The following is a 25,953-nucleotide window of genomic DNA, read 5'->3' on the forward strand; positions in this document are numbered from 1 at the left end:
GCTGTTACTAATTTAGACACATTCTTCTGCTTCTATTTTTAAACTCTATTGATGCAGTATAATATTTTAATTTGGTGACAGTGAGAAGAGAAAAGCGTTTTATTTAAATAGTTCTTGGCAAGCTTCCTGGGAATCTTACATTTCTTTGTTTAACTGTAGATCAATTTTACACTAGGCTAGGTCCTAGAACTATTTGGTCCTTGAAGATAATATTCTGCTAATACTGCAATCTGGAAACTGGCTTTTATGTACTGTGCTCTACACAAGTGGAACAATCTGCAGAAGCATGAAAAATTAGATAAGCTAATTCCTTTTAATCAATTCAAATCCGTTTTTACTGACAGAGACAAGTGTGGGTTGAGCATTGTTTTCTTTGAGTTGATGTTAATGTCCTTGACCTGTTTAGTTTCAATGTACTTGATAACTGTCTCTTGTTATTTATATACTGTTGTACATGTAGTGAAAAAGGGCCGAATTTCAGCATAAAAGGTAAACTAACTAAAGCTAAGGAAAACAAAGGCAAAGGAGGAACAAATCAGCAAAGTAGGGAACATCACAAGGGGCTGGGTGAGGAGTGCAAGTGAAACAAAGGTAAATAACAGAAGTGATGCCTCAAAATCACTGTGAAAAAAGAAACACAGAGAAACAGATGAAGTGTGAATTTGCCATATAAAACAAGGACCAAAATGATAACAGTCTGTAAGACTAAGATGCTGTAAAAAGTGCACATGGAAAGTTTCTTACATTTTACACATTTTATGTTTTAATTATAGGCTCCTTTTAATTAAAATGATCCCATTTATGTTAAAACAATGAATACTGATTTTTTTAAACATCTTGAATAATTCTATTTACTTCTATAGACAGTTTTAGCAAGAACTAGCTAGTCATTTTTTAATTGGTTATAATCCATCAGCCAGCCTTGTTGGTCTTATATGGATCCAATGAATGCAAAATCGGGCCACACTTTATACACAGAGGCCGTGTTGTAGTCATTTTTGTGGCTATTTTATCAGTCATTGCTACACTGAAAAAAAGACTACAGAAGAAGCATGATTCAGTGCTTCGAGTTTTCTCAGCTTGTGATTGTTTTTGACTGACTTTACTCAGAGATAAGAGTTCAACAGCTTGAAGGTTCTTGTTCACCTAATTACAATATTACTGTAAAATTGCTTCAGTGGAATGTATTTCTATATTTTAAAAAACACAGAAATTCTTGTTGAGAAATGAAATAAATTTTAGTGCCAGCGACATAAAACTTTGCCTACACAACATTCAGCTGCTCTTTTATTTCCTGCCGGAGATTGATCCACATATTTCATTTGACTGAGATTTTTACACCAGATGAAACCTACCATTTCTCAGGCCTGCGACCAGCATTAATTGCACACTAGGTTGTAACACTGCTGAATGAGGTTAGGGTTATGATCCCTCCCAGTCGCAAACTGGGGACCGCTCAGTTGTTAGATTAATGCACTAACCCCTAGACTCTTGATTCCTTAGATAAAATCACAGCAACTTAAATATACTTGAAAGTTTAATGTATGTCCAAAATGTGGAGTTGGTACACAGCTGGTACACATGAAAGGTACCCAGTTCAAAACCAGGAAGAAACATGAACCCCACCTATTGACAAATTTTCCACATTTTCCAGAGGACTTGTGATTAGATGTTTTTGTGGGTGCGTGGGTGGCTGGGTTGTTTGTTTGTTTTTTGAGGTTGTTTTCCATCTCTGTAGGATATTTTTGCCCTTTTTTTGTAGTTAGTTAACTGAACTCTAAGACTTTGAAAAAAAAACCCAGAAAACAATTTCCCTCGTGGGATCAATAAAGTATATCTTTCCATTAATATTAACACAACATCATACAGAAGCTCTTACCCAGGGGCCCAAGGAGTCAGGAAGCCCTGTTTAGTAATCTATATATGGCTGCAGCTCATGTTCTGTGAAACACTGATAAAATTCTTTGTATGTTGTAATTCTTTCCGCACCCCCCCCCCCCCCCCCCCCAAAAAAAATATTCTGTTTGATATTAAAAGGGTTTTAAAAAGCCTTAGATTTGATGACTCTGTTGCTAAGAAACTCATCATTCTTTTAAAACTGGAGGAAAGTTTACATTTTTATGCCCTAAAGCAAAATGCTCTCCAAAAGAGCCCCTTATAGATGCCTCATAGAAAGGAAACAGGATTAAGTGCAATTTTCCTCCATTATATCTATTTTTCAGACTCTAATATTCAGTTTAGCAGCTATTTAATCAGTTAGAAATCAGTTGTTTTCTCTGTGTGTGCCAACAGGATGGTCGGGGCTTTGGCATCGGGACTCTGGTGTTTGGAAAGCTGCGAGGTTTCTCCTGGTGGCCCGGCCGGATTGTTTCCTGGTGGATGAGTGGCCGGAGTCGAGCTGCAGACGGCACTCGCTGGGTAATGTGGTTTGGTGATGGCAAATTCTCTGTGGTGAGTATCATTAGTGCTACGGCTAGACAGATCTGATGTTGTAGTGCTGATGCTGATGTAGTGGTGGCTAAAAATAAAATGCACTCAAGAGAAAATGTACTATAATTACAATTAAATTAAACTGTTGGTTAAATATAAGCAGGCCATGGTTTTGTTGTGTGGGACAGTGTTAGTCTTTCAGCTGCAACACAAGTAGTCCTAACCAGCGGAGAGCAATTAAATTACAAATAAAAATAATAATAATTGAAACCAGTTAGTGTGCCTACCTAAAAATATTATGTAAGAGCAACAGTTTTAAGGAAAATATCTATATATTAACTGGATCAGGTCTTCATCCTCTCAAGGATACTTGAAGGTGCATGGGAGTTTGTCCAACATGTAGACTACATGTGTTTTCTGGCCTTGGAGAAGGCATTCGACCATGTCCCTTGGGGTGTCCTGTGGGAGGCGCTCCGGGAGTATGGGGTGTCTGGCCCATTGCTACGGGCCATTCAATTCTTATACGACCATTGCAAGAGCTTGGTCCGCATAGCCGGCAATAAGTCGGACTCGTTCCTGGTGATGGGCTCCGCCAGGGCTGCCCTTTGTCACAGGTTCTGTTCATAATTTTATGGACAGGATTTCTAGGCGCAGCCAAGTGGCGGAAGGCTTTCACTTTGGAGGTCTCAGGATCTCATCTCTGCTTTTCACAGATGATGTGGTTCTGTTGGCTTCATCGGGTGATGGCCTCCAGCTCGCCTTGGAACGCAGCTGAGTGTGAAGCAGCGGGAATGAGAATCAGCACCTCGAAATCTGAGGCCATGGTCCTTAGCCGGAAAAGGGTGAAGTACCCACTCCGGATCAGGGACGAGTTCCTGCCCCAAGTGGAGGAGTTTAAGTATCTCGGGGTCTTGCTCGCGAGTGACGGGAGAAGTTGGGAGTGGGAGATCGACAGACGGATGGGTGTTGCGGCCGTAGTGATGCAGCCGCTGCATCAGTCCGCTGTGGTGAAGAGAGAGCTGAGTGTAAAAGCGAAGCTGTCAATTTACCGGTTGACGTCCCTACCCTCACCTATGGCCACAAGCTGTGGGTAGTGACCCAAAGAACAAGATCGCGGATACAAGCAGTAGAAATGGGCTGGCCTCTACCTTAGAGATAGGGTGTGAAGTTTGGCCATTCGGGAAGGGTTCGGAGTAGAGCCGCTGCTCCTTCACATCGAAAGGAGCCAGTTGAGGTGGTTCGGGCATCTGACAAGGATGCCTCCTGGGCGCCTCCTGGCTGGGGCAGACCCAGAACACACTGGAGAGATTATATCTCTTGGCTGGCCTAGGAATGCCTTGGTGTTCCCCCAGACAAGCTGGAGGAGGTGGCTGGGGAGAGGGAGGTCTGGGCCCAAGCAGCCGCCCAAGCAGAGAAGCCCAGACAAGCCCAGGCAAACAGCAGAAATAAAGTAATTCCTGAAGAATCCAGAGTTAAACCTGAAGTTACTGCAATGAGCCTCAAGTCCTGGTTCACCTTATCGGCCTCTGAAGGGGGGAGAAAGAGATGTGCAGCAAATGTAAACAAATAAAATTACAGATGATAACATATGGAGATATTGTCAGTCAATTAAAACTTTTGAAATATGATACTCAGCTATCTTCTGTGGTAGACTGCGTTGAAGCTACAGTTTCTTGGCTGAAATTTTTATGACTTTTTTCACAATTATTTGATGAAATTTGACATTTGGGAAAGTGTAATAATTTATTTTTTGTGAATTTTGAACATTGAGAATTTAGTAAGCTAAGTCTAAAAGTCTAAAATCTTCTCTAAAAGAATAGAGACCATCCTTTAAATATTTCAAGGTATCTTCTTTTCTGATGATGATTCGTGGCTCTCCTCCTTCACTGTGTAGGTCTGTGTGGAGAAGTTGATGCCCCTGAGCGCTTTCTCATCTGCCTTCCACCAGCCAACCTACAACAAACAGTCCATGTACCGGAAAGCCATCTTCGAGGCTCTGCGGGTAACAAACCCACTATTTAACCTCTGCTCTGAGTGTGTAGATGGTTGATGTTGATGTTAATAGGCTTGGAAACCATAAATCTCTCAGGATGAAATCAAACACCAAAAAAGCCAAAAATATGAATGTGCTGGTCTAAGAGTCATTCCTCTCTGGTGCGCTCAGCCTGGTTGGCTATTTTGCATTTGTGGAGGTGGTGTTCTCATCTTGATCTGCCCACAATTTAAAAGTGGTAACATGTGGGTAACAGCAGTGCAATCTATAATTTTGTGTGGGGTTTGTTTTTGGTGAAAAAGTGAGAGAGAGAGAAGCTTCAGTGGCACCCACTGCGTTTCGTATGCTACAACCACATTAGTGTTTTAACTCGCCATAGGAGCCACATGAAAAACTGTTTTCCATCACTGCCATCACTTCTATTTCCAATTAATGATACGGAAACTTTGGTATATACTTAAGTTAGACTGCTTGTGTATGTTATGTTTAGGTGGCCAGCGTCCGAGCGGGGAGGCCAGTTCCTTCCTGTGATGGCAGTGATGATGCAGAGGGGGTGGATCTTCAGACCAGAGAGATGATAGAGTGGGCCATGACCGGTTTCCTGCCCGCTGGTCCACAATCATTGGACCCTCCAGAGGGTATGTCATCTTCTCTCACACAAACACCACCTCCATCATTGTTAACTGGGCACAGCAAATTACCTGTTTACAACTGTAGGAGCCACACTATGTGATGTGTACTGTAAATGCACAGTACACAGCACATAAATGCAATTTAGAAATTACTCTTGCCTGAAAATCCCAGAAGACAACTAAACATCTAACTGAATAAGAACACTCTGAAAGAGGTAGGCGTATCATTGTCAGTCTACAGTAAAGAGACACCTTGATGAATGGAGATACATGGGATTTACAACAAAACACAGACCACTGGTTACACCCAGGAACAAGAAGAATAGATTAGACTTTGTAGAAATATTAAAATACAAGTATCTCGACAAATGAAACCAAGGTTAAATTGCACCAGAATGACTGGGAAGAGAAAAGTATGGAGAAGGACAGAAACGGCTCATGAGCCGAAGCATAACATATCACCTGTCAAACATGGTAGAGGCAGTGTTACAGTATGGGTGGCCAGTTGAACCAGGTCATGTTTGTAGATCCCAGTATCTATACCAGAGACATTAAACTCATTTTAATTCAGTTAACTCAGTTTGAGCTTAATTTGATCTTCTTTCTTTAATAAATGTAAATGAGTGTACTCTGAAAACATTCACATTCGGGGTCTGCTGCCATTCAGTGAACATTACAGTTTAATCGTGAGGGTGGAGAAAAGCACAAAACCTTGCGATGTAGAGTTATTGTGAGCAAAATAATAATAATAGTATTGTAATATTAATAGTATTATTTTAGCTCTGTGCCCATTTTGTAAGGCTGTAAAGCTGGCATCAAAATAAAGGAAATAACAAGATATTTTATTGAAAAAAGTGGAGAAATGACAGATTTCAGGGCCATTTTTACTCATGTTTCACATCTTTGGTATAACATTTTTTATTTTGCAGTCTTGACCATGACATTCACAGCACTGCACATGTAAAGCATTTAGCTACAAGGATATCAAAGACAGCTGTAGAAGATGTTGGCTGTGATAAGCAACTGTACACTGCTGGAGCTTCCACACACGGATTTAGCCTTGGATAAGAAAACAATTAGTGAAAAAAGTGTCTGGACCCATGTATGCCTCTGACTATAGTCCAAAGCTGAGTTTGTGTTCAGCCACAGTGTAAAGTAAAAATCTGCAGTTTTCCAGAGGGTCACACACTGGATAACTGAATCAAAATATGGTTAAAAGTTCTAAAGAAAGTACACTTTAATTCTATATAAACATTTAAATTAGCGTTCATCGTGCACCACAGTTGTGTGATACGCACCGCTGCATTGATCAGTAATACAACACACTGGAGTTCAATAGCAGTAAAGACCTAGTGCAGTGATTAACCTTGAGATTGCTCAGCATAATGCCGCACAGTGTTTTTTTTCTTTCGTTGGGTGCTACAGGCAACCATTTTTTTTTCCATCTGTCTGATAGAGAAACTATCTAACCAAAAATATGGTTTATTTACATGCTACTCTGCTAATATGCAGCTGTTGATAACTTGAGGTTCACTATAATAAAAGTGTCTTAAATTGGAATCTTTGCAGCTTTAATTTACCTGCCTGGCTGATTCTGTCTCTTTAGTTTATGTGTATGATAAAGATATCATTATCATCAGTTTACATGATGTTCCCTTGTAAACTGTGTTCCCTTTCAAGATCTAAAAAAGGGAAAGTCATCTTTTATATGTTATATGGATCTCTCCAGGTCTCTTCCACTTGTTACATTTCAGTCGCTGCACCACTGGCAGAAAAACAAGACAAATGAGCTCATTATTAATGTATTAATTATTCTGATAAGGAGGGTTTTTTCCAGCTCTTATGGGGTTTCCTATCCACATAAGGCATATTGGTTTGGCAGGGTGTCTGTCTTATCTGATTCCACAGATGTTTATATCTTTTTCTGCTGTTTTTTTTTCTTTGTCGGGGGGCATTTGGGTAACCAAATGTGTTTTTGCTTTAGTAAATGAAGTCTTACTTAAAGAATCAGGTGAAACTGTTAAACTTCTGTTTTTGTTTTACAACCTTTGTGATTTTCCTTTGGGAAAAGTTACAAATTATTTGTATGTAGAAAAGACCCTTATCCTAAAAAGAATATTTACTGCAACAACTGATAGATCAGAATTGTCTTTTGATTTTTTTTTTTTAATGTCTAAACCATATAAATTGTCATTACTGACAGGAAAAGTGGGTCTGAAAGCAAAAACATTTATCAGTTATCAAAAGTACGCTCCATAAAGCTGTCTGGATCTCTCTCAGTAGAAACATTGCCTAGCTTTAGTTCATTTAATGTGTCCATGTGTTAACTTCATGCCACTATCCCTACAGAGGAACAAAATCCATATAAGGAAGTGTACCCAGAGATGTGGGGGGAGCCTGAGGCTGCGTACACGCCTCCACCTGCAAAGAAACCACGCAAAAACACGCAAGAAAAAGCAAAGATCAGAGAGGTGATCGACGAAGGGACCAGAGGTAAAAAAACGAAAACACAGATTGTTGTTTAATATTCCGGTTTCTTTTAAACCCACACTAGGCTGATAATATCATACTTTCTATTAAACTTGTATTGTTGTTATCGTTTATATGTATTTGAACTAACTTGTGTTTTGTTTTTCAGAGAGACTTATATTTGAGATCAAAAAGAAGACCAGGAATATAGAAGGTAAAAGCATCTCCAGTTGTTTAACCGGCATTCATATTTAAACGAAAGAAGGAGTACTTTATTTTCTTTCTAGTATTTCTTTTGTCTTAGCTTTGGTTAACCTTGGATCCAGAAGATTCAAAGTTGAGTAATAACATGACACAAAATATTAATAAAGGATTAACAAAGATTGACACAATCCTTTAAAAATGCTTTAGCTTCTTAAACCGGCATTTGGTTCGTAGTTGTCTCTCAAATTCATCTAATAAAGAAGAATAAAGGACTATTATTAAGCTTTCGCTTGTTAAGAGTTAAGAGTTAGAGTTTGTTAAGAGTTAAGAGTTAGAGTTCATTTTATTTATTAATTTTAATCACACAAACCCTATACAGCCCCAGATTGTCTTAGCATAGCAGATGTGCTGAGACCTTATTCCAGCAGTCTGTCTCGTTATCTGATTCAGGCCTTTTAACTGTCCCTACATTTTAGACAAATAGCTGATGTGTTTACTGTCTACAACATGTCAAAGTACATATAAACAGACACTTAAACAAACTAACAAATGCTGTAGATTTAGTTTGTCTGTATTTTCTCTCTGTTTTTGTTCAGATATCTGCATCTCCTGTGGAAGCCTCAATGTCTCCCTGGAGCATCCTCTGTTTGTAGGAGCAATGTGCCAGGGCTGCAAGGTGAGAATCCCTCTTTTTATTATTTATTATTTATTATTTTCTTAATTGCTTATCCAGCCTAAGGTCACAGAGGGGCTGTAGTCTATCCAAACTGTACAGGCGCCGTGCACTCAGACAGACAACCGTTCGCACCCACATGTACAGCCAATTTAGAATCACCAATTAACCTAACAAGCATGTCTTTGGACTGTGAGAGGAGGCCGAAGCACAGGAGGAAACCCACACAGGTTGGTCATGAAAGGTTAAACATGAAAGGATTCTCAGTGTGGTCAAATCTGACTGTCCCATAGGTGAATGAAAGAGTTAGTTTGTGAAATTAGTTTGACTATATTCATACATTTTTCAGCATCACAAGTTTTCCCAATAATGCTACGTACAATTGCACTGCTGTAGCTTTTACTGCAGAGCTTTATTCAGTGGTGTTAAGCTACAGCTTTAAAGGTATCATATATAAAACATAATGCTTTAACTCTATATAACACCTATAAAACAAACAAACTGTGAATATTTGGCACTTCCAGGTGATTTTAAACTGAACCTACTACTGAGTTCAGGTAATCAGGTAGCATGTGATTGGTCAAAAGAACTCACACGCTGTGAGTATAAACAGACCCCAGACAGCTCCAAAATACCCAAAATCTCAGCTGTTATGCTCAGATTCTGCGTGTTCAACATGAAGGTTTCTGTGTGTACAGCTCTCCAAGGCTGCAACTAATCACTCTTATTATTATTATTAACTGAGTATTTTTGCCTGTCAACATGCAAAAGTGAATGAAAAAACAATCCAGACCACAGAGATATTAAGAACAATACTAAATAATACAAAGAGTCTCAAATTCTCACATTTGGGAAGCTGGAACCAGAAAATGTTTTTTCCATGATAAATTTCTTCCAGCAACAAATATCTCACCCAATATGTGTGGAAGCTGCATTTCCCCAGGGGAAAAATCCAAGCAGCTAGCTGTTTTGGAAGCAGTGACAATATTATTGGAGCATCGGTTACATATTTGTAATCTGTTGTAGTTCACAGACATGTAAAAATAAACTCAATGGACAGAAGGAGAAACAAAAAAAAAAACTTGTGTTTTGCTTCTCGGCAGAACTCGTTCCTGGAGTGCGCCTACCAGTATGACGATGATGGCTACCAGTCCTACTGCACCATCTGCTGTGGAGGCAGGGAAGTGCTCATGTGTGGCAACAACAACTGCTGTAGGTCAGTATCAGGGGTTTGCAAACAGCAGCTTCTTTCAGCACATTCAGGTCCTGCTAAGATTTTCAATTTCACATGTACAGAAACAGTTTACACCTAAATGTCAAAACGTGATCAATCACTTTCTTTATTGGCACAAAGCTCATGTGGATTTGTTTATTTCAAAAGAGGGTACACAGTTGATTTTGGCATCTCGGCTCTAATCCTTTCACTGCAAACAGAGCAGAGATCAGACATGAATATAATGAGCTTCAGTCCAAAGCGTTTTTTCCAAAGAACTCTCTGCAGTCCTGTAAAAAGCCAGGTACACCTCAACACCTTCAGTAGTTTGTAGGTTCACCTTAAGCAGCAACAACTTGAAGTATTTGTTTTCTGTATGACTTAATGAGATCCTCATATCCTAGTAAATTTTGGTTCACTGTTCCTTACAATGTTATTGACGTTCACTGAAGTTTCAGCCATTCTGTTTCTGTTGTAGAGCTGCTGCTGAGCTTGGGATCATTGTCCTGTTGAATTGTCCAGTTTTAGCCGAGCTTTAGCTGTCACACAGATGGCATCACATCAGACTCTAGAATACTTATGTATACCGAGTATACAGTGGCAAGCAAAAGTATCCGGCCCCTTTGAACTGTGGCAAGATCTGAAAACTGCTGTTCACAAACGCTGTCCATCTAATCTGACTGAGCTGGAGCTGTTTTGCAAAGAAGAATGGGCAAGGATTTCAGTCTCTAGATGTGCAAAGCTGGTAGAGACATACCCTAAAAGACTGGCAGCTGTAATTGCAGCAGGTTTGGGGTGTTTATGCTGATATGCTAAGTTGAGTGTTGTGCATTATGGCCAGTTATCTCCACTTTGGTCTTGAATGTCCAAATGACTTTGTTCCATTGTCTGTTGTCTGTTGTTTCTTCAGATTTAATTTGTAAACTTAAGCCATGCTGCCATGTTCTTTTTAAAGAAAAGAGGCTTTCTCTCAGCAACCCTTACAAACAGGTCATACTTTTTCAGTCTTCTTCTAATTGTACTGTCAGTAGAGTTCGAGACGAAGCCTACGAGTCTTTTTTATTTTTGGAATTTCTCTGAGACTTGCACTGTTCAAAGGCTGAACTTTATTTGTTACAAGACAGAATTTTGATTTGATAAGTGCCAAATTGTCTTTAATCATCATGTTCCATGTAAGAAAGTGAGTTTAATATTTTCCTATAATATTATGGAATAAAAGTCTTTTTTCTATAGTGGATGATAGTCGCTAAAATTAGTCACAAGCTCACGTTTTTCAATACGTTTAGCTTGTTTGAGTCCAGTCTACAGGTGACAGGGAACGAAGAGAAATTATTACTTGACAAAGACATATTAGTGAGTGGGTAAATAGACATGAGACATGATTAATTGCTGTGTGTGCGTTTAGGTGTTTCTGTGTGGAGTGCGTGGATCTCCTGGTCGGGGCTGGCTCAGCAGCGGCAGCCATCAAAGAAGACCCCTGGAACTGCTACATGTGTGGACCCCGCAACACCTACGGCCTACTGCGACGGCGGGATGACTGGCCCTGCAGACTACAGCATTTCTTTGCCAACAACCACGAGCAGGAATTTGTAAGTTTGAATGCTCTCTTCCTACAAAACAATTTCCCTTACTCGTTGGGCTTTAATTGCCTTGTTCGTTGTTAAGAGTGTCAGAGGTGATAAATTAGTAATATTTTATTATCACATCTTGTAATTGATTTATGTGGATTGTTAAAGAGCAAAAACGTTTGCCCAGGTCTGTTTTTAACACTTTTTCATAATGTAGGAGAGTCCTTCTAGAAAAAAGTGGCGCCATATTTGATGAATGAAGAGAGATCCATATAGATATCATACATGCATACAGACAATCAAACACGTGGGTCTTTCACTCCTGCATACACACTCCTATACAGACATATCAGAAGAACAAAAGGCCAAAAATAATGGGTGAAAGATTAAGCTAAAGCTAACCTAGAGAACTTAACGTTTAGTGATTGTTTAAAACAAACCAGTGATTTAGCTGACCTGATAGGCCGAGGAAGGCTGTTCTAACATTTGGGAGCTACGACCTCAAAAGCATGATTGCCTCTTTTTTTAAAATAAAAGTGTGGAACAGTTAGGAGATGCTCGTGCTTCTTGTAGCTCGCTGCAGATTCTCAAATCTGCTTTGGATCACAGACCTGTTGTAGAAGCCAGATTTATTTCTGTTTCACTTTGCTGACCGGCTGCCAGACATCTGTTTCGAGAATTCCTGACACTTGGTGCTACACAGCTTCAAATCCAAAAATTTCTTCTTCTTTGACAAACACTTGACGAGGTGTCTTTTTATCTTGTGCTGCTGCTTTGATGGTTTCAGTCAAATGGCTTTGCATTTTCCTCCAAATCAGCTCTGTCCTGTCCAGATGCTGCTCTTCATATGATGTCATATCATATCACATGATATGCCATTCAGATGCGATGCCTATAGTTTCTTCCAGATCTCGAGTGTCAAAGTTCCCTTTAACTGCCATCTGTGGGTGGAAGGGTGGAAACAGCAGGCAGGAAGCACTTTGATATCTTGCTTTTGTTCTGCGTTACCATGAAGGCTGAAGGACCAGAGAATTTATCAACTGTGAAAGTCTTAATGAAGATTAAAGACCTCCATCATAACATCTAACACGTTAATGAAGTCCTGATTGTTTCAGAAGTAAGGGGATTCCCAGATGTTTACATATGCCAGTGTGAGAAACCAAAAGCAGACATATTTTCTTACTTTCACTTCAGAAATCAGCAAATTCACCAGAGAATTCTGCACATGACTGTAGATATACCTTCTTATGTGCTGTGATTACAATTTGCAAGTTTAATAATTAGCCACGTCACGACCGAGGATCAACAGGTAGGAAAGAATTACCACACATAACTAATGCAGCGAGTTTATCAGTTATAAGCCACGAGCAAGTAAAACAATAAATAAAGCAACCAAAGTTTCAGCGAACCGAATGACCCGGTGGAAGAGAGAGGCTGTGAGCTCGAGCCCACATTTATAGACGAGCAATAAATCTGTTCCCATATCCAAACAACAACACGAAGAGGGCGTCTGTGATTCCCGCCAGTTAGCAGATGTTTAAACATTTACAGGTGTCTCACCTCATTACCATCCGTCCATTCATTTTCTGCCACTTCTTCAGATCATTACCAGGTAAAGCACATTAAAGCCTCCTCCAGGCTAAGGGGGTGCCTCAGAATTCCTGTCAGGATTCATTAACCTGCAGTTCAACAGCAATTTATGGATCAACGCTAGCCATCATAACCACAATACTAATGAAAAACTAATTAAGGCTGCATAAATACAGAGTCTGGAGTGAGTCTGGAGAATAATACTCGTTTTCAAATGTTTGTAGCTGAAGTTTCATTCTTTCAGCCCCTACCAATAGCCCATTTTTAAAAATGCAGTTTGAGAATAGCTGTTATGAAGCATGGGAGGGCTATGACACCAAAGTGTCACTGTGTAAGTGGTAACATCAAATTCAGACGGCTCATTAAGCTGCTTTTATATTGTATTAATAAACATCCTGCTCTTCAGTACTGTATTTCTTCTTACAGCAGCCTGTGAATATCAGACATCTTATTTAAGCTCACATTGCATGCTGTAAGTCAATGGATTGTGCTAAATTTAATGTATCTGCCACTTTACATCTTATCTCCTGTCATAACCTTTATAGAACTTTGAAGTGTGAATCATTACAGTTAGCTGGAAACATAATTATCTGGAGATCAGTGCGGGTTACGCTCCAGGGCTCGTCAGCTCTCAATTATCCACGAAGGTTAATGCACATCAAAACAGATCATGTTCACCTTTAATTATTGATATTCTTCTCCTTCTTCTTCTTCTTGACTTTTTTTTTTTTAGTAAAGAGTAGATCATTATCAGGAACAAAGTGATAAAGAAAAGCTCTCTGCCTTTGCGTACTGTAGAGTTTGATATCTCATTTGATCTCCTCTTCCTCTTAACTCTCTCTCAGGAGCCGGCAAAGTTGTATCCCCCAGTTGCAGCAGAGAAGAGGCAACCAATCAGAGTCCTCTCTTTATTCGATGGCATTGCCACAGGTGTGTAAGTGCAGAGCGGCAATTAACCACTATTCTCATCATCAATAAATTATTGATTAACAGGTTAATATGATCCTTTATCCTTACGACTAGTGCCATCATAATCGGGGTGTGTAAGAAACAAAAAGAAATATAAAGATATCCTGTCACATCCTTATAGCACCCAGTTTAAGTCGCAGAAAATACAGTTTGGTGCAGCTCACGATATTCTCAGATTAAAATCTCTTTTTCATTGAAGAGCTTGCCATTGAAAATGAAATAAAAAATAACAAAGAAACACATAAGACAAAAATAAAGCAAGTGAATTTAATGGTAAATGAGAAAAGTGGTTAAGTGGAAGTATAAAACAGAAATGTGAAGACAAAGTAAGATTTACTTCATCCATTCCAAAGTTGTCAAAGCAGTTAAAAATGAACACGACAAACATGAACAGCTGATATTGGCTCAGCCTGGCGTTCTGACTGTGCGGGTTTAAGTATTTGTTATAAATGCTGTATGTTATAAATGTTGTTTCACCACATTCTGTTAGAAGCTTTGGGTATTTTGGAAGGATTTATATCTATTTTAAAAAATAAACATTTATAATAAGATTCAAGATTGTTTATTTTTCATGTGCATATTTATGCAAGTACAAGACGCAGTGAAATGTGACCTGATACGCTCCTCGACTGTGCAAAGAGAGAGAGAGAGATTATATATATACAAACAGTGAATATATACAAAGAGGACATTATGTGCATGCAGTAAGTGAGTGAGTTATATACATTATATATATAAATAAAATAAATAAATCTGAGAACGTACATTGTGTGAGTGAGGTGTTAAAGTGTCTCGTGCCGTAGTGAAGCCAGAAAGATCAGGCATGATATGCGAATGTGGTAACAATGACTCCTGTGTCACTTGCTTCTCTTGAGCCTCTCTGTTTTTGCTCGGATGGCGCGGAGCCTTCTGCCTGATTGCAGAAGCTGGAACAGTTTGTTGCTGGGATGGGACAGGTCCTTCAATATCTGAGCTGCTCTGGACCAGCATCTTCTGTTTTAAATGTCCTGTAGGGAGGCGAGAGCAGCCCCTCAGCAGTGTTCTGCTGTACGGATCACTCTCTGAAGACCTTTTTGGTCCTTAACAAAGCTCTTCCCATACCAGGATGCAATGTTTTGTGTGAGGATGCTCTCCACAGTGCCTATATGGAAAGTCCTCAGTTGTAAGGCAGTAGTTATGCATTAGGTAACAAAGCAATAAATAAGTAAACAACTAAAAAGGTGCATAGTCTGCGCGGAGCAGTCAGGAAGGCGTCTGGACGTGGCCGCGCCATCTTAAAACCTAAGCACCCTTAAAGAGTTTTTAGCATGATGTTTGTGTGTCTGTCAGGTCTTCTGGTGCTGAAAGATTTGGGCATCCAGGTCGAAAAGTATGTTGCATCAGAAGTGTGTGAAGACTCCATCACTGTCGGCATGGTTCGACACGAGGGACGCATCATGTACGTGGGAGACGTACGCACCGTAACTCGCAAACATGTAAGAGAAATCATTATTGCTCCTCAAAACCACAACGTAACCAGAAAGTTTTCCTCACATTATGTTAAAGGCAGTAAACTTTAACTTGCTGTGTTTCCATCGGCAGATCGATAAATGGGGACCATTTGACCTGGTGATAGGAGGAAGCCCCTGCAACGACCTTTCCATAGTCAACCCTGCAAGGAAAGGACTTTATGGTAGGAAGCACTCGTATAATCATTTACTTGTTGCTCGTTGTGCTAAATGAAATAAGGAGGCTGAACTTTCCCTGTCTTTCTTCAGAGGGGACCGGCCGGTTGTTTTTTGAGTTTTACCGTCTGCTGCATGAGGCGCGGCCAAAACCCGGCGACGAGAGGCCGTTCTTCTGGCTGTTTGAGAATGTGGTCGCTATGGGAGTCAGCGACAAACGGGACATCTCCCGCTTTCTAGAGGTACGGCAAACAAACCCACAGCAGTTACTCTGCAAGGGAAATTTTAAAAAAGCCCCCCAACTACATCCCCACAGGACATTCTCAGTTGTAGTACAGAAGGTTGTTAGGATCCATTTATCCATCCATTAGTTAGGACAAAAGTAAGTCTTCAGGGCCGTAGTGCAGTATGACATAACATTCATATTCCTCTTCAGTGTAACCCAGTGATGATCGACGCCAAGGAGGTTTCTGCTGCCCACCGCGCTCGCTATTTCTGGGGAAACCTGCCCGGCATGTCCAGGTGATACAAACACACAGACACCACAGGTTTGTTGGCTTTATTTCAGTAAGGAGAGATCATTTGGAAGAACTGAACATGATTTATTGAAATACAGAATTCAATACAGTTGTCTGGCGATTAGTCTCCGATGACCCATCGTAGCAGAACAAAATCTCAGTAGTAGCAGGAATTAGAGGACAGGACCCCCCAGAGTCTAGACACTGGTGGTGGTGAAGATGGAGGCTTGCATGGAGCTCTGAGTCACCAGGATGAGGCGGACATGGGGAGGAGGTGGGTTGCACTAATGTGCATCTGAGAGGCAAAAAGGCAGAAGTGCAGTGTGAAGGGTGATTGACTTGGAGAAGGTGTACAAGAAGATGATTGGATTAGAGCAATGATGTCAGTATTGAGATTGAAAGCATAAGAAAACGAAAGCAATTAAAGAACAGACAGCAGCTGGACATGTGGGAAAGCCAGCTGCAGGGTGATTACAAGTTTTCCTTACTGAATTGAAAATGCAACTCTGCTTTAGGTTGTGCTTTTCTAAATACTGCAGGCCATTGACACCGATGGCAAACGACAAGCTGGACCTACAGGAGTGCCTGGAGCATGGCCGCACAGCCAAGGTATCCACTTGTGTGTATGTGTGTGTGTTTGTGTGAGAGAGTGTGTATTTGTGTGTCTGAATCACAGAAAGCTGCTGTTGAAAATGAGAGTAGGCTGTAGGATTAAAAGGGATGCGTGTGTTGGTTTGTTTGTTTGTGTCTGTCTGTGCGTGTTTGGTTCTGGATGCTAATTCCAGTTTGAGAAGTTGCGTACGATAACGACACGCTCCAACTCTGTGAAGCAGGGGAAAGACGAGCATTTCCCCGTCTACATGGACAACAAGGAGGACATACTGTGGTGCACCGAGATGGAAAGGTACAGGAGCCGCGTGTTTGTGTGTGTGTGTGTGTGTGTGTGTGTGGTTTTTTATTACCTCTTAACATCCAGCAGGTGACTGCAGACCTCTAAGGGTAACGGTTAGATTTCATTTTGACCATATGGGTCTTCTGTATTTACATTTGGGGTTACCTTAAAAAATGAAAAATCCATATATACATACCTGTACAGGTGGATGTTAAGAGGTTAATTGTTTTAAGCATGTTCTTGCATGAAAGTGAACTTGTTTGAATTATTAAAAGAAGCTATATCCTGTCAAATGGTCACATGGTGACATAGTAGGGTTGAGATTGTAATTCAAGCATGTTAGACCTGAGATCATGTACGTGTCTCGCCTCACCCTCAAACGGTCGCATCAAATGGCCGGCCCTCCCTGAGCTTAGTTCTGCTGTAGGTTTCTTCCTGTTAAAAGGGAGTTTTTCCTTCCCACTGTTGCCAAGTGCTTGCTTATAGGAAGTCATTTGATTGGTGGGGTTTTCTTTCTCTTAATGTAGCATCTTTGTCTTACAATACAAAGCTCAATATGAGATTAATTGGGCTAAAAACTTCTTATGATGTAGTTGTGCCACATGTTTAACTAACAAGATTTCCCATTTCATAAAATGAAATTGTGTCTCTGCTTTACTATTTGGTAATGAGGGACTAATATTTGAGAATTTCAGTATATGTCAATTGTAAAATGAGAAGTGGGGTTCATATAAAAAGAGGGGTGATTACTAAATGACACACAGGTGGAAGCAGTCAAATTCAAGGTAAATGAATTTGACCGCGTTTCAATGGAGGGAAAGAAACAAAAGCAGGAAGTAAAACAATAAAACAAAAAATAATCAAAACAAATGAAAAGCAAACATTTAAGACACATAAACACTCACATACACACACTGTAAAGGACTACTTCCTGAGATTTCTTTTAGACCACTGGCTGACCTTAGTCAAGACCACAACCATCATCCCTCTTCCCAAGAAAAGCCAAACCACCTGCCAAAATGACTATAGACCAGTTGCACTCACTCCAATCATTACAAAGTGCTTAGAGAGTGGTGCTGGCCTACATTCAGAGCAACATCACAGACACTCTGGATCCCCTGCAGTATGCCTACTGGCCCAGTAGGTCCACGTCAGACGGCATCACTGCTGCCCTTCACTATTCCCTTTCCCATCTGGAAAACAAAGACTCATACATCAGGGTACTTTTTGTTGATTACAGCTCCTCCTTCAATACTGTCATCCCACACAAACTCACTCACAAGCTGGCAACACTCGGCCTACACCCCACCCTATGTGACTAGCTACTGGACTTTTTGACTGGCAGGGCCCAATCTGTCAGGATCAGCAACAGGACTTCAGTCAGGTTGCGTCCTCAGTTCCATCCTCTAGACCCTGTACACCCACGACTGTGTCACCTCCAACAGGTCTCCTCACACTCAACACTGATAAGACAAAATAGATGATAGTAGACACGAGAAAGAAGAGGAGGCCTCACCAGCCGCTGTTTATCCAGGGGCTTGAAGTGGAGAGGGTGAGCAGCTTTAGATACCTGGGCGTCTACATCACTGAGGACCCCACTGGACACTGAACACCTCACAGATGGTCAAGAAGGCTCAGCAGCGGCTGTATTTCCTGAGAAGGCTGAGGAAATTTGGTATGTCAGCCAAGATCCTCAGCAAGTTCTACAGCTGCATTGTGGAGAGCACACTGACCAGCTGCATCACTGCATGGTACGGCAGCACTACTGCTATGGACCGCAAATGCCTGCAGAGAGTAATAACAACTGCGGAGAAGATCATCAGGACTCTGCTGCCCTCTCTGCAGAGCATCTACCATCGCAGAGTCCAGAGGAGAGCTTCCTCCATCCTCAAAGACCCCACACACCTCCAACACGGACTGTTCACACTTCTGTCGTCGGGACAAAGGTTTAGAAGTGTGAAATCCAGAACATCCCAACTCAACAACTCCTTCTTCCCCAGACTCTTGAACAGCTGACCTATTTTATCAGTAATAATTTTGCACATCAGATCATCTTACATATTAAACCAGCATTAAGCTCAAATCTCTTTTGCACACCAATCTATTTAACACTTCAGTTTTTGTCTCCATTTATTTATTTATACTATTTGCATTTTATCTGTTCCAGTTTTATTTGCACATATTGACCAGCATCTATGTGTGGACAGCAGAGAAAGAATTTCATTGCACAGAGAAATGCTTTTCTTTGTCCTCGTGACAATAAACGTTTTGAATCTTTGAAAGACAAAAACTAACAAATATAACAAATTCAAATTCAAATGAAAAAAATTAATTTTCTTTTAAGTTTAGGATCCTAAGTGATTTGAAATATTTCTTGGCTTTGCTTCACAGACCTTTTTCTATTTAAAGTCTGAAGTAATGATCTGTGTGGTGTGTTTCAGGGTGTTTGGTTTCCCCGTCCACTACACCGACGTGTCCAACATGAGTCGTCTGGCCAGACAAAGGCTTCTGGGACGTTCGTGGAGCGTCCCTGTCATCAGGCACCTTTTTGCTCCTCTAAAGGAGTACTTTGCCTGCAACTAGTCACACACACCAACTCCCTCCCACGTACAGACACACACATATAAACAGAAACAGACACTGATAACCATACACAGTGTACAGTCAGTACATGAAGGTTGGCTGACGCAAAATGAAACAGATGACCGGACATAGACACACAAACACTCACATACACACTCTGTAAAGGACTGCTTCCTGAGATCCCTTGTAGACCACTGGCTGACCTTAGTCCCCTGGTGCTACCGTGCTACCACACACACATACACATACACACACACACACACAGGTACAGTTTTCTGTCATACACAAACTTCCTGTCCGACCTTGAAACTGATGTCTTTTGGCTTTACTGTGTCGTATCAGCTGGAGTTCAAACCTCCAGGGGGCGCTAAACTAACACAGATGCCCTGCCTTTTTTCTGTCTTTAAGATCTCTCTGAATACGTACAAACAGACCAATGAGTCCCGCAACACTTTACTGTATTCATGTGTTGTGAAAACAGAAACACACACAAACACACATAACAGTCGTGGTGCTGGTCAGGCAGTGATACAATCTAAATGGTGCCACTTTAATACAACACTTTTACAGATTTTGGTGCTCTTGGAGACTGAATGGTCTCTGCTTGTTTCAGTCGCTGCAGTTTTGAGTTCAAATAGACGAGCAGGTGGAGGCAACAGCAGGCAAAACAGGTAGCTGTGAGGTTTAAGGATTGAATGAGGATGCAGGAGAGTGTCCAAAAGGAAGATAACCCAGCTTAGATTTCTTGATGCATGCTCCAGGTAAGGAAATTCCAAAAAGTTGATTCTGGACGTAGCGCTTTCAATGGGAGGAACGTTTCGCTCGAACGAACAGTGGAAGTGGAAGAACATTGTACCAAAAAGGCTTCAGTAAAGCTGGGAAGACACCTAAAGGAAGCTCCAGGCGATCCTGGAGAGAAGAACAACTGCTACCTAAGCAAAAATGTTTATTGATCTTTTTTTTTTCAGGAGTAATAGAACAGCTGAGACGTATTTTCTGTAAACACCACGTCTCGGTAGCTTTCAAACCCTAAAACACCCTGCGCCAAAAATTGCTCCCCCCAAAGGATCAGGTCCCCCAGCACAAACAGAGTAATATGGTGCACGCTGTTAAGTGCCAGAAGGATTGCCATGATTCATACATTGGGGAAACCAAACAACCTCTGGCTAAGCGGATGGCATCTCTGAATTGAGGAGGAGGCCTAAGAGTTCATCTTTTCACTTTCATGCTGTGATTGCAGTCATTCCCCAACTCTCTGTGAATGGTATGGCAATTTGCATGTTTATGATCATGAAGCTGACCTCACAGTCCATTGTTACTCACTGGTGCTAGTTTTAGTCATTATGCAAAGGTCCTGTTTATAAGGTTGGGGAAACCTGCAGTCAGGTGAGACTGAAGAAGTCATTGAAAATGCTACGTCCAGATGAACAGAATCAATCTTTTGGGACCAGCTCAGATTAATATATAGAGAATTTTTTTTAGTGTGACTACAGCTTAATAAGACTATAACCTTTAAATGTTTCTTAAAGGAGGAGGATGCTCTTGTGCTACAAATAATCCTTGCAGGTGAATTTATACCTCAGTGCAAAAAAAAAAAAAAGAGAGAGATCCACTTTTATCTAAAGCAATATGAAATAATAAAATACAACAGAATTTTATTGGGATGCAGCTGTGGTTTGAGGAGTTTATTTTACTTGTTAATGTTTGATTTTTGTATTTTTCAGTAGTTTCTTGTGTCTCCAGGGTGGACTTACTATTATCACTTTAGTTTCAGTGTTAGTTTTACTTCTCCTTATTATGAAATGTATGGTAGTTTTTATCGGGATGGAATAATACAATACAACAAAACAAACACAGAGATGAAGACATCCTGGTGTCCTCATCCTGGTTGACAAATTGACTAAAACTGAAGACAGTTGCTGTATAGTTTAATATTTTATATAGTTTTGTAAGTGTTTTGGTTAGTTTTCTTTTTATTTCAGTGAACTAATTTGTGGTTTAGTTTCAGTTAACTTTAACAGCCTTATTGTAAGATCAAAATGCTGACATATATAAAAGCAAAAAACCCTCTGAATGTAAACAAAAGTTATGAAATTTAAAATTAGTACAGTAGAAACATCCTTGCTGCTGTCTGCATCCCCAGTGTTTAGAGTGCCCTCTAGTGGGAGATAACCATGTTAGGGTAAAACATACTTCATACTGCGAATGTACTCTATACACCGTATATCCTCACAACAAGCAAACCATCTCTGTACTGTACTGATTACTTCCTGGTGGTTTTCAGACACTAGGTTCACGAATGCTTTTAATAATGAAAATATTTCCTCGTGTTTCATTTACGCTGGGATGACAACTGTTAAATGACTTTGGTGCTCATTTTAAATTTAATATTACTCTGATGTCACTCAGCTGATGATTATCAGGAACAAGTAGATGTCATCATATTATACCAAAGTTTGCCTCGTTAAGATTCATTGGTTAAGTGTGTCATTGGACGTTCATTGGATGTTAGGTTGATAGATTTGAAGTTAAATTCAAGTAATCTCAAATTTAACTTGATTATCTTTTGACTTCCCTCTATTTCTTCAAGGTATTGTTTAGGGCTAATGGGAAATTTCTGTAAAATGTTATGCTAACAACTCTCCAGCATCATAAATTCCAAACATTAAGTATTGTGCAAAATAATTTAGTGTTTGAGTGGATTTGAGATTATGAAATGCAAATATATTTATTGTTTAGGACTTGGCACAGTGTCCTCCAAATGTGGACTAACTGCAGTAACTCCAATGCTTTTGTTGTCTGTTTTTGAACTGGCATATGAACATAAGATCCAAATAATGCCAAGATACCAAAGTAGTTTCATTCTATTCATATTTTATTTTTTATATGTACAGTGAACTCAAATGTATACTAACAGTATTCTGAGTTTCATATGAAAATCTCACCTCAAAATAGAAGTGAACAGTTTTAATCAAACTTTTTTTTCTTTAAATTCACATCAACTTAACAGAAGAGGGTCTAGATCAGCTGATTTTGGCAATTCCTTAAATGTGTTAGAGAGAAATCAGCCGTTGGTGAAGTAGGACCATGTAATACCACTTTGTACCACAAGATAGCACATCAGGTTTATGTATTCTTACTTAGGCTGGCAGTCTGGCAAATGAAATGAGTAAATGAATGAAAGGCTTCTTGAGGAATAAAAGCAAATATCAGAGGGTAAAAACAGAAACGGCAGCATGAATCTCAAACCATATCAACAGAGTCACATGGAAAACACTGCCCCCTGATGGTGAAGGATTTAGTTAAAAGCTGCAAGCAGCTGCAAAAAGTACCTTTAAAGAGAAAGCCCCTCGAGGCATTTATTTGGACAGTTTTGAAATACTATCTAAATTAGCTTTGATTTCAAAGGTCACTGGGACATAAGAAACAGAAATAAGAAAAAGAAATAAGGTATTTTCCCCTGGAAGTTAAACTTCTATCAACATAGCAAAATTCCCAGGATGTCTGTGTCTCTGTTTACGTGCTTTCAATCTCCAACTCCAACCATAGGGAATATAAAGGACAGGATTTTATCCATCAACTTTAAATAACCAGTAGTCTTTTCTTGCATTGCCCCCTGCTGGTCATTCAAAAAAGAAAATCGAGGTTTAAGGCACTTCTGTCTTTTACAGAATGAGGTTAAACTCATTCTGCAGGATTATTTCTGCCTGCAGAGCACCATTGCCTCCGAGAAGCATTAACCTAAAACATTGGTGGTTAGAAGTAGAAGACATTCAGCATCCTCTTCTCAGCAGCATTTTACGCTCCCTCCTCTTACAATGCAGCTTCTTTCTGTGCCTCAGCTCCACTGTCAGTTAAGTGACTAGTCTGCCATCCCCCTGGCACTCGTTCTCTCCCTGTGTTTCACAGGGATCCAAAACGTCCTACAGTCACCGTTCTGCATCGGCGTCGGCTGAAAGCAGAGGCCGACTTTACTCTGTGGACAATATGCTGGCTTTCTACTTCCTGTGACTGAAACAGATAGCCCTGTATAAATAAAAAGAAGCTTCCTTATGTAACACAGGTTCAGCTGTGTGAGCCTTCTTGGGTGTTTCATCTGCCTTTCACCCAATGCATGCTGGGATGAACTCAGCTGCTCTGTGAAGAGGAAATGTCATCCAGTGTGGTGGCTGTATTTATTACACACACACACACACACTATGAGAAACAAGTTCATATGTATGTTTTATTTAGACAGGGCTGCCTTTAGAGAAAACACTTCAGTCTGGTGCTTTTGGTCCTCGGATGACCATCTTTTCCAGGAAGCCTTCCGATCCTCAGACCTTCCTCAGATACCAGCTAACAACTGGACACATGCAGTCTATGCCGTCTCACACACACAAACACACACACACAGACCTTCACACAAACATGCACAACCTCTCATAGCCACAGTAAGCCAGCAGGTTCAAAGATTTTGTTCCATCGTGTTTACTATCCGTTTCTACAACCAACCTTCAGGTGCTTTTTAAACTCTGCTCTTTTTTACAGTGCTCTTCCTGCAGGTCTCACACACACTCACACACTCATTTGCTGGAAACAACCTTCACGCTTTTCCTTTCGCTACAGAACACCCAACACCGCTACACTCACACATGCATACACACTGTGTTCTTGCCGGCCGCCTGTCCGCCATCAGGCTTTCCGCAGCGCTGCTGGCTGTGACATCATCATGGCCCCACGACGCTTGGTGCTCCCAAATCTTGCCCACCCTTACCCTAATCCCTCCCTCACTCCAATAACCCCACCTCGCCCTGCCCTGCCCCTCCCCAGGTGCTGCATGTCAGTCAGTCAGTGTAATCTCCGATTCCATGTTAGATTAGGGAGTAACGATAATAATAATATGGTAATAATAATTACAGTAATAATCTGTTATTGTGTGTGTGTACTGTTCCAGGTTGGTGCTCAGTTCAGTTCAGTCTCAGCCTAGAGTGGAGAGAGAGAGGCTAGAGAAAGCATATATTACAGTTAGTATAGTGACTTGTTCTATTTTAAATCGTTGAAGCTATGAGCCGCACGATGCTCTCAAACAGAGACGGGTTGAGTTAAAGCTGTCTGTAAAAGCTGAATTTCCACTGGCATAAGGCGGTTCCCAGTCTGGAGGTCCTGAGACTTAAGAAACGTATTAATAAAATACATGAGCTTCACAGAATCTTATCGTTTCAGATTTATTTAAGGCCATGTGCAGATCTGATCCATGCCAAAACATTTAAATCAAATTTAATAACTTAGTTCCTAAAGTTTTGGTCATCCTCTGAACCAGAAATCTGAGCTTCTTCAGAAGCTGTTAAACAGTTAAATAACTTCACAACTTTTAGATGGGGATATTTATATCTAGATGTATATACATGCCAAAGTAGCCATAATATTAAAGTACCTGCCTAATATTGTATAGCCCCCCCTCAATCTGGGAAGTTTAGAGGCCACATCCAAACATCAGGCTTGTTGTTGCGTTCCTCGAGCCATATTTGTGGTGTGCTGAGGGAGACCACCGCCATTGGGGAGTGCCCTTGCCATAAAATGTGTGAGCTTGACATGTAAGCCATTGCTGGGTGGGCGTTTTGTGACAAAGTGGCACCTGACTGAACGCCAGGATCCAAATTTCTCAGCAGAGCATCGCATTAAAAGCGTGGTCACTCACTGCAGCTGCCAGTGGTTTAAGTCTTGGGGCTCACCGGCGTTTGTTATATTTGCTCTGGAGGCTGCTGGTTCAGCACAGGCATGACGATTTTCAGCCTGTTTACAGTTTCCAGCAGTTTATTTTCCTTTTCTCCAACACGTCTCTGTGTGAGAGCTCCATGAGGGGAAAAAGTGTGAGGGAAAGGAGCTGACGTTTTTAAGTGATGGGTGATACGGTGATGATGTTTCTGTTCGCCTATCGACAGCTTTTAGGCTGAGTGATGCGCTGTTTTAAACACTGATACACTTTCAAACACACACATACATACACAGACAAACACACACTGTTATGACACAGAGCAACCGACGCTCACACGCAGAGATACATGCACAACACCTACAAATACAATGCTGTGGCGCATGCAGACACTCATCTCATGGACTAAATGTAAGATGAGCTTTTAGGAAAAGGAGGACCTGTTGGTGTTTCAAAAGGTGCTAAAATTTTATCTGAAAACAAGAAAAATTTATTGTTAGGAGTATAAATCAAGTTTGTCTTTACATTTACTGTATTTATGTTTGCGGTAGTGAAGAAAGGCACTATTATTATTTTACTCTTGTATGAATATGAACTAATTAAAAAGGCATTTTAACTTTGTACTTGAACAGTGTAAGAAATGAACCGTGAATAAACAAGAACTGTTTATTGTGACTATCTGCTTAGTGTGTCTACCTATGTGGCATTTGGGGGTGCTGTGTCTTAAAAATCTAGATGTAAAACTACAGAATATGTTCTGGATTTTCATGGCCAAAACTGCCCTGTAATTATAAAATATAAAGTTTTCATTAATTCACAGAAAATGTGCTTTGTTCTGTGAACCCACCCAAAAAACAAAC

At 40.5% G+C, this 25,953-nt stretch overlaps 1 protein-coding gene across 11 annotated transcripts in view; it reads left to right on the forward strand.

Moving 5' to 3' along the window:
• The window catches only part of LOC102784640 (DNA (cytosine-5)-methyltransferase 3A-like), a 104,923-nt gene extending 79,155 nt beyond the window's left edge, over positions 1 to 25,768 (forward strand). For 4 of the 11 annotated variants that reach the window (XM_087851987.1, XM_087851994.1, XM_087851993.1 and 1 more), the window contains 16 exons: positions 2,293 to 2,451; positions 4,325 to 4,432; positions 4,914 to 5,061; positions 7,405 to 7,548; positions 7,694 to 7,738; positions 8,325 to 8,404; positions 9,505 to 9,617; positions 11,020 to 11,203; positions 13,618 to 13,702; positions 15,071 to 15,216; positions 15,323 to 15,413; positions 15,499 to 15,647; positions 15,842 to 15,927; positions 16,439 to 16,532; positions 16,709 to 16,827; positions 19,257 to 25,768. In XM_087851987.1, coding sequence (XP_087708113.1) covers positions 2,293 to 2,451; positions 4,325 to 4,432; positions 4,914 to 5,061; positions 7,405 to 7,548; positions 7,694 to 7,738; positions 8,325 to 8,404; positions 9,505 to 9,617; positions 11,020 to 11,203; positions 13,618 to 13,702; positions 15,071 to 15,216; positions 15,323 to 15,413; positions 15,499 to 15,647; positions 15,842 to 15,927; positions 16,439 to 16,532; positions 16,709 to 16,827; positions 19,257 to 19,398 — 1,893 coding nt within the window. In that variant the 3' untranslated portion in view covers positions 19,399 to 25,768. The remainder of the gene's footprint in view (positions 1 to 2,292; positions 2,452 to 4,324; positions 4,433 to 4,913; positions 5,062 to 7,404; positions 7,549 to 7,693; positions 7,739 to 8,324; positions 8,405 to 9,504; positions 9,618 to 11,019; positions 11,204 to 13,617; positions 13,703 to 15,070; positions 15,217 to 15,322; positions 15,414 to 15,498; positions 15,648 to 15,841; positions 15,928 to 16,438; positions 16,533 to 16,708; positions 16,828 to 19,256) is intronic. The other 7 variants (XM_087851989.1, XM_087851995.1, XM_087851992.1 and 4 more) reach the window with 5 other exon arrangements.
• Positions 25,769 to 25,953: the final 185 nt, after the last annotated feature.

This window comes from Neolamprologus brichardi, chromosome 15 (assembly GCF_056152115.1).
Source record: "Neolamprologus brichardi isolate AB-2024 chromosome 15, ASM5615211v1, whole genome shotgun sequence".
NCBI classification, from domain to species: domain Eukaryota; kingdom Metazoa; phylum Chordata; class Actinopteri; order Cichliformes; family Cichlidae; genus Neolamprologus; species Neolamprologus brichardi.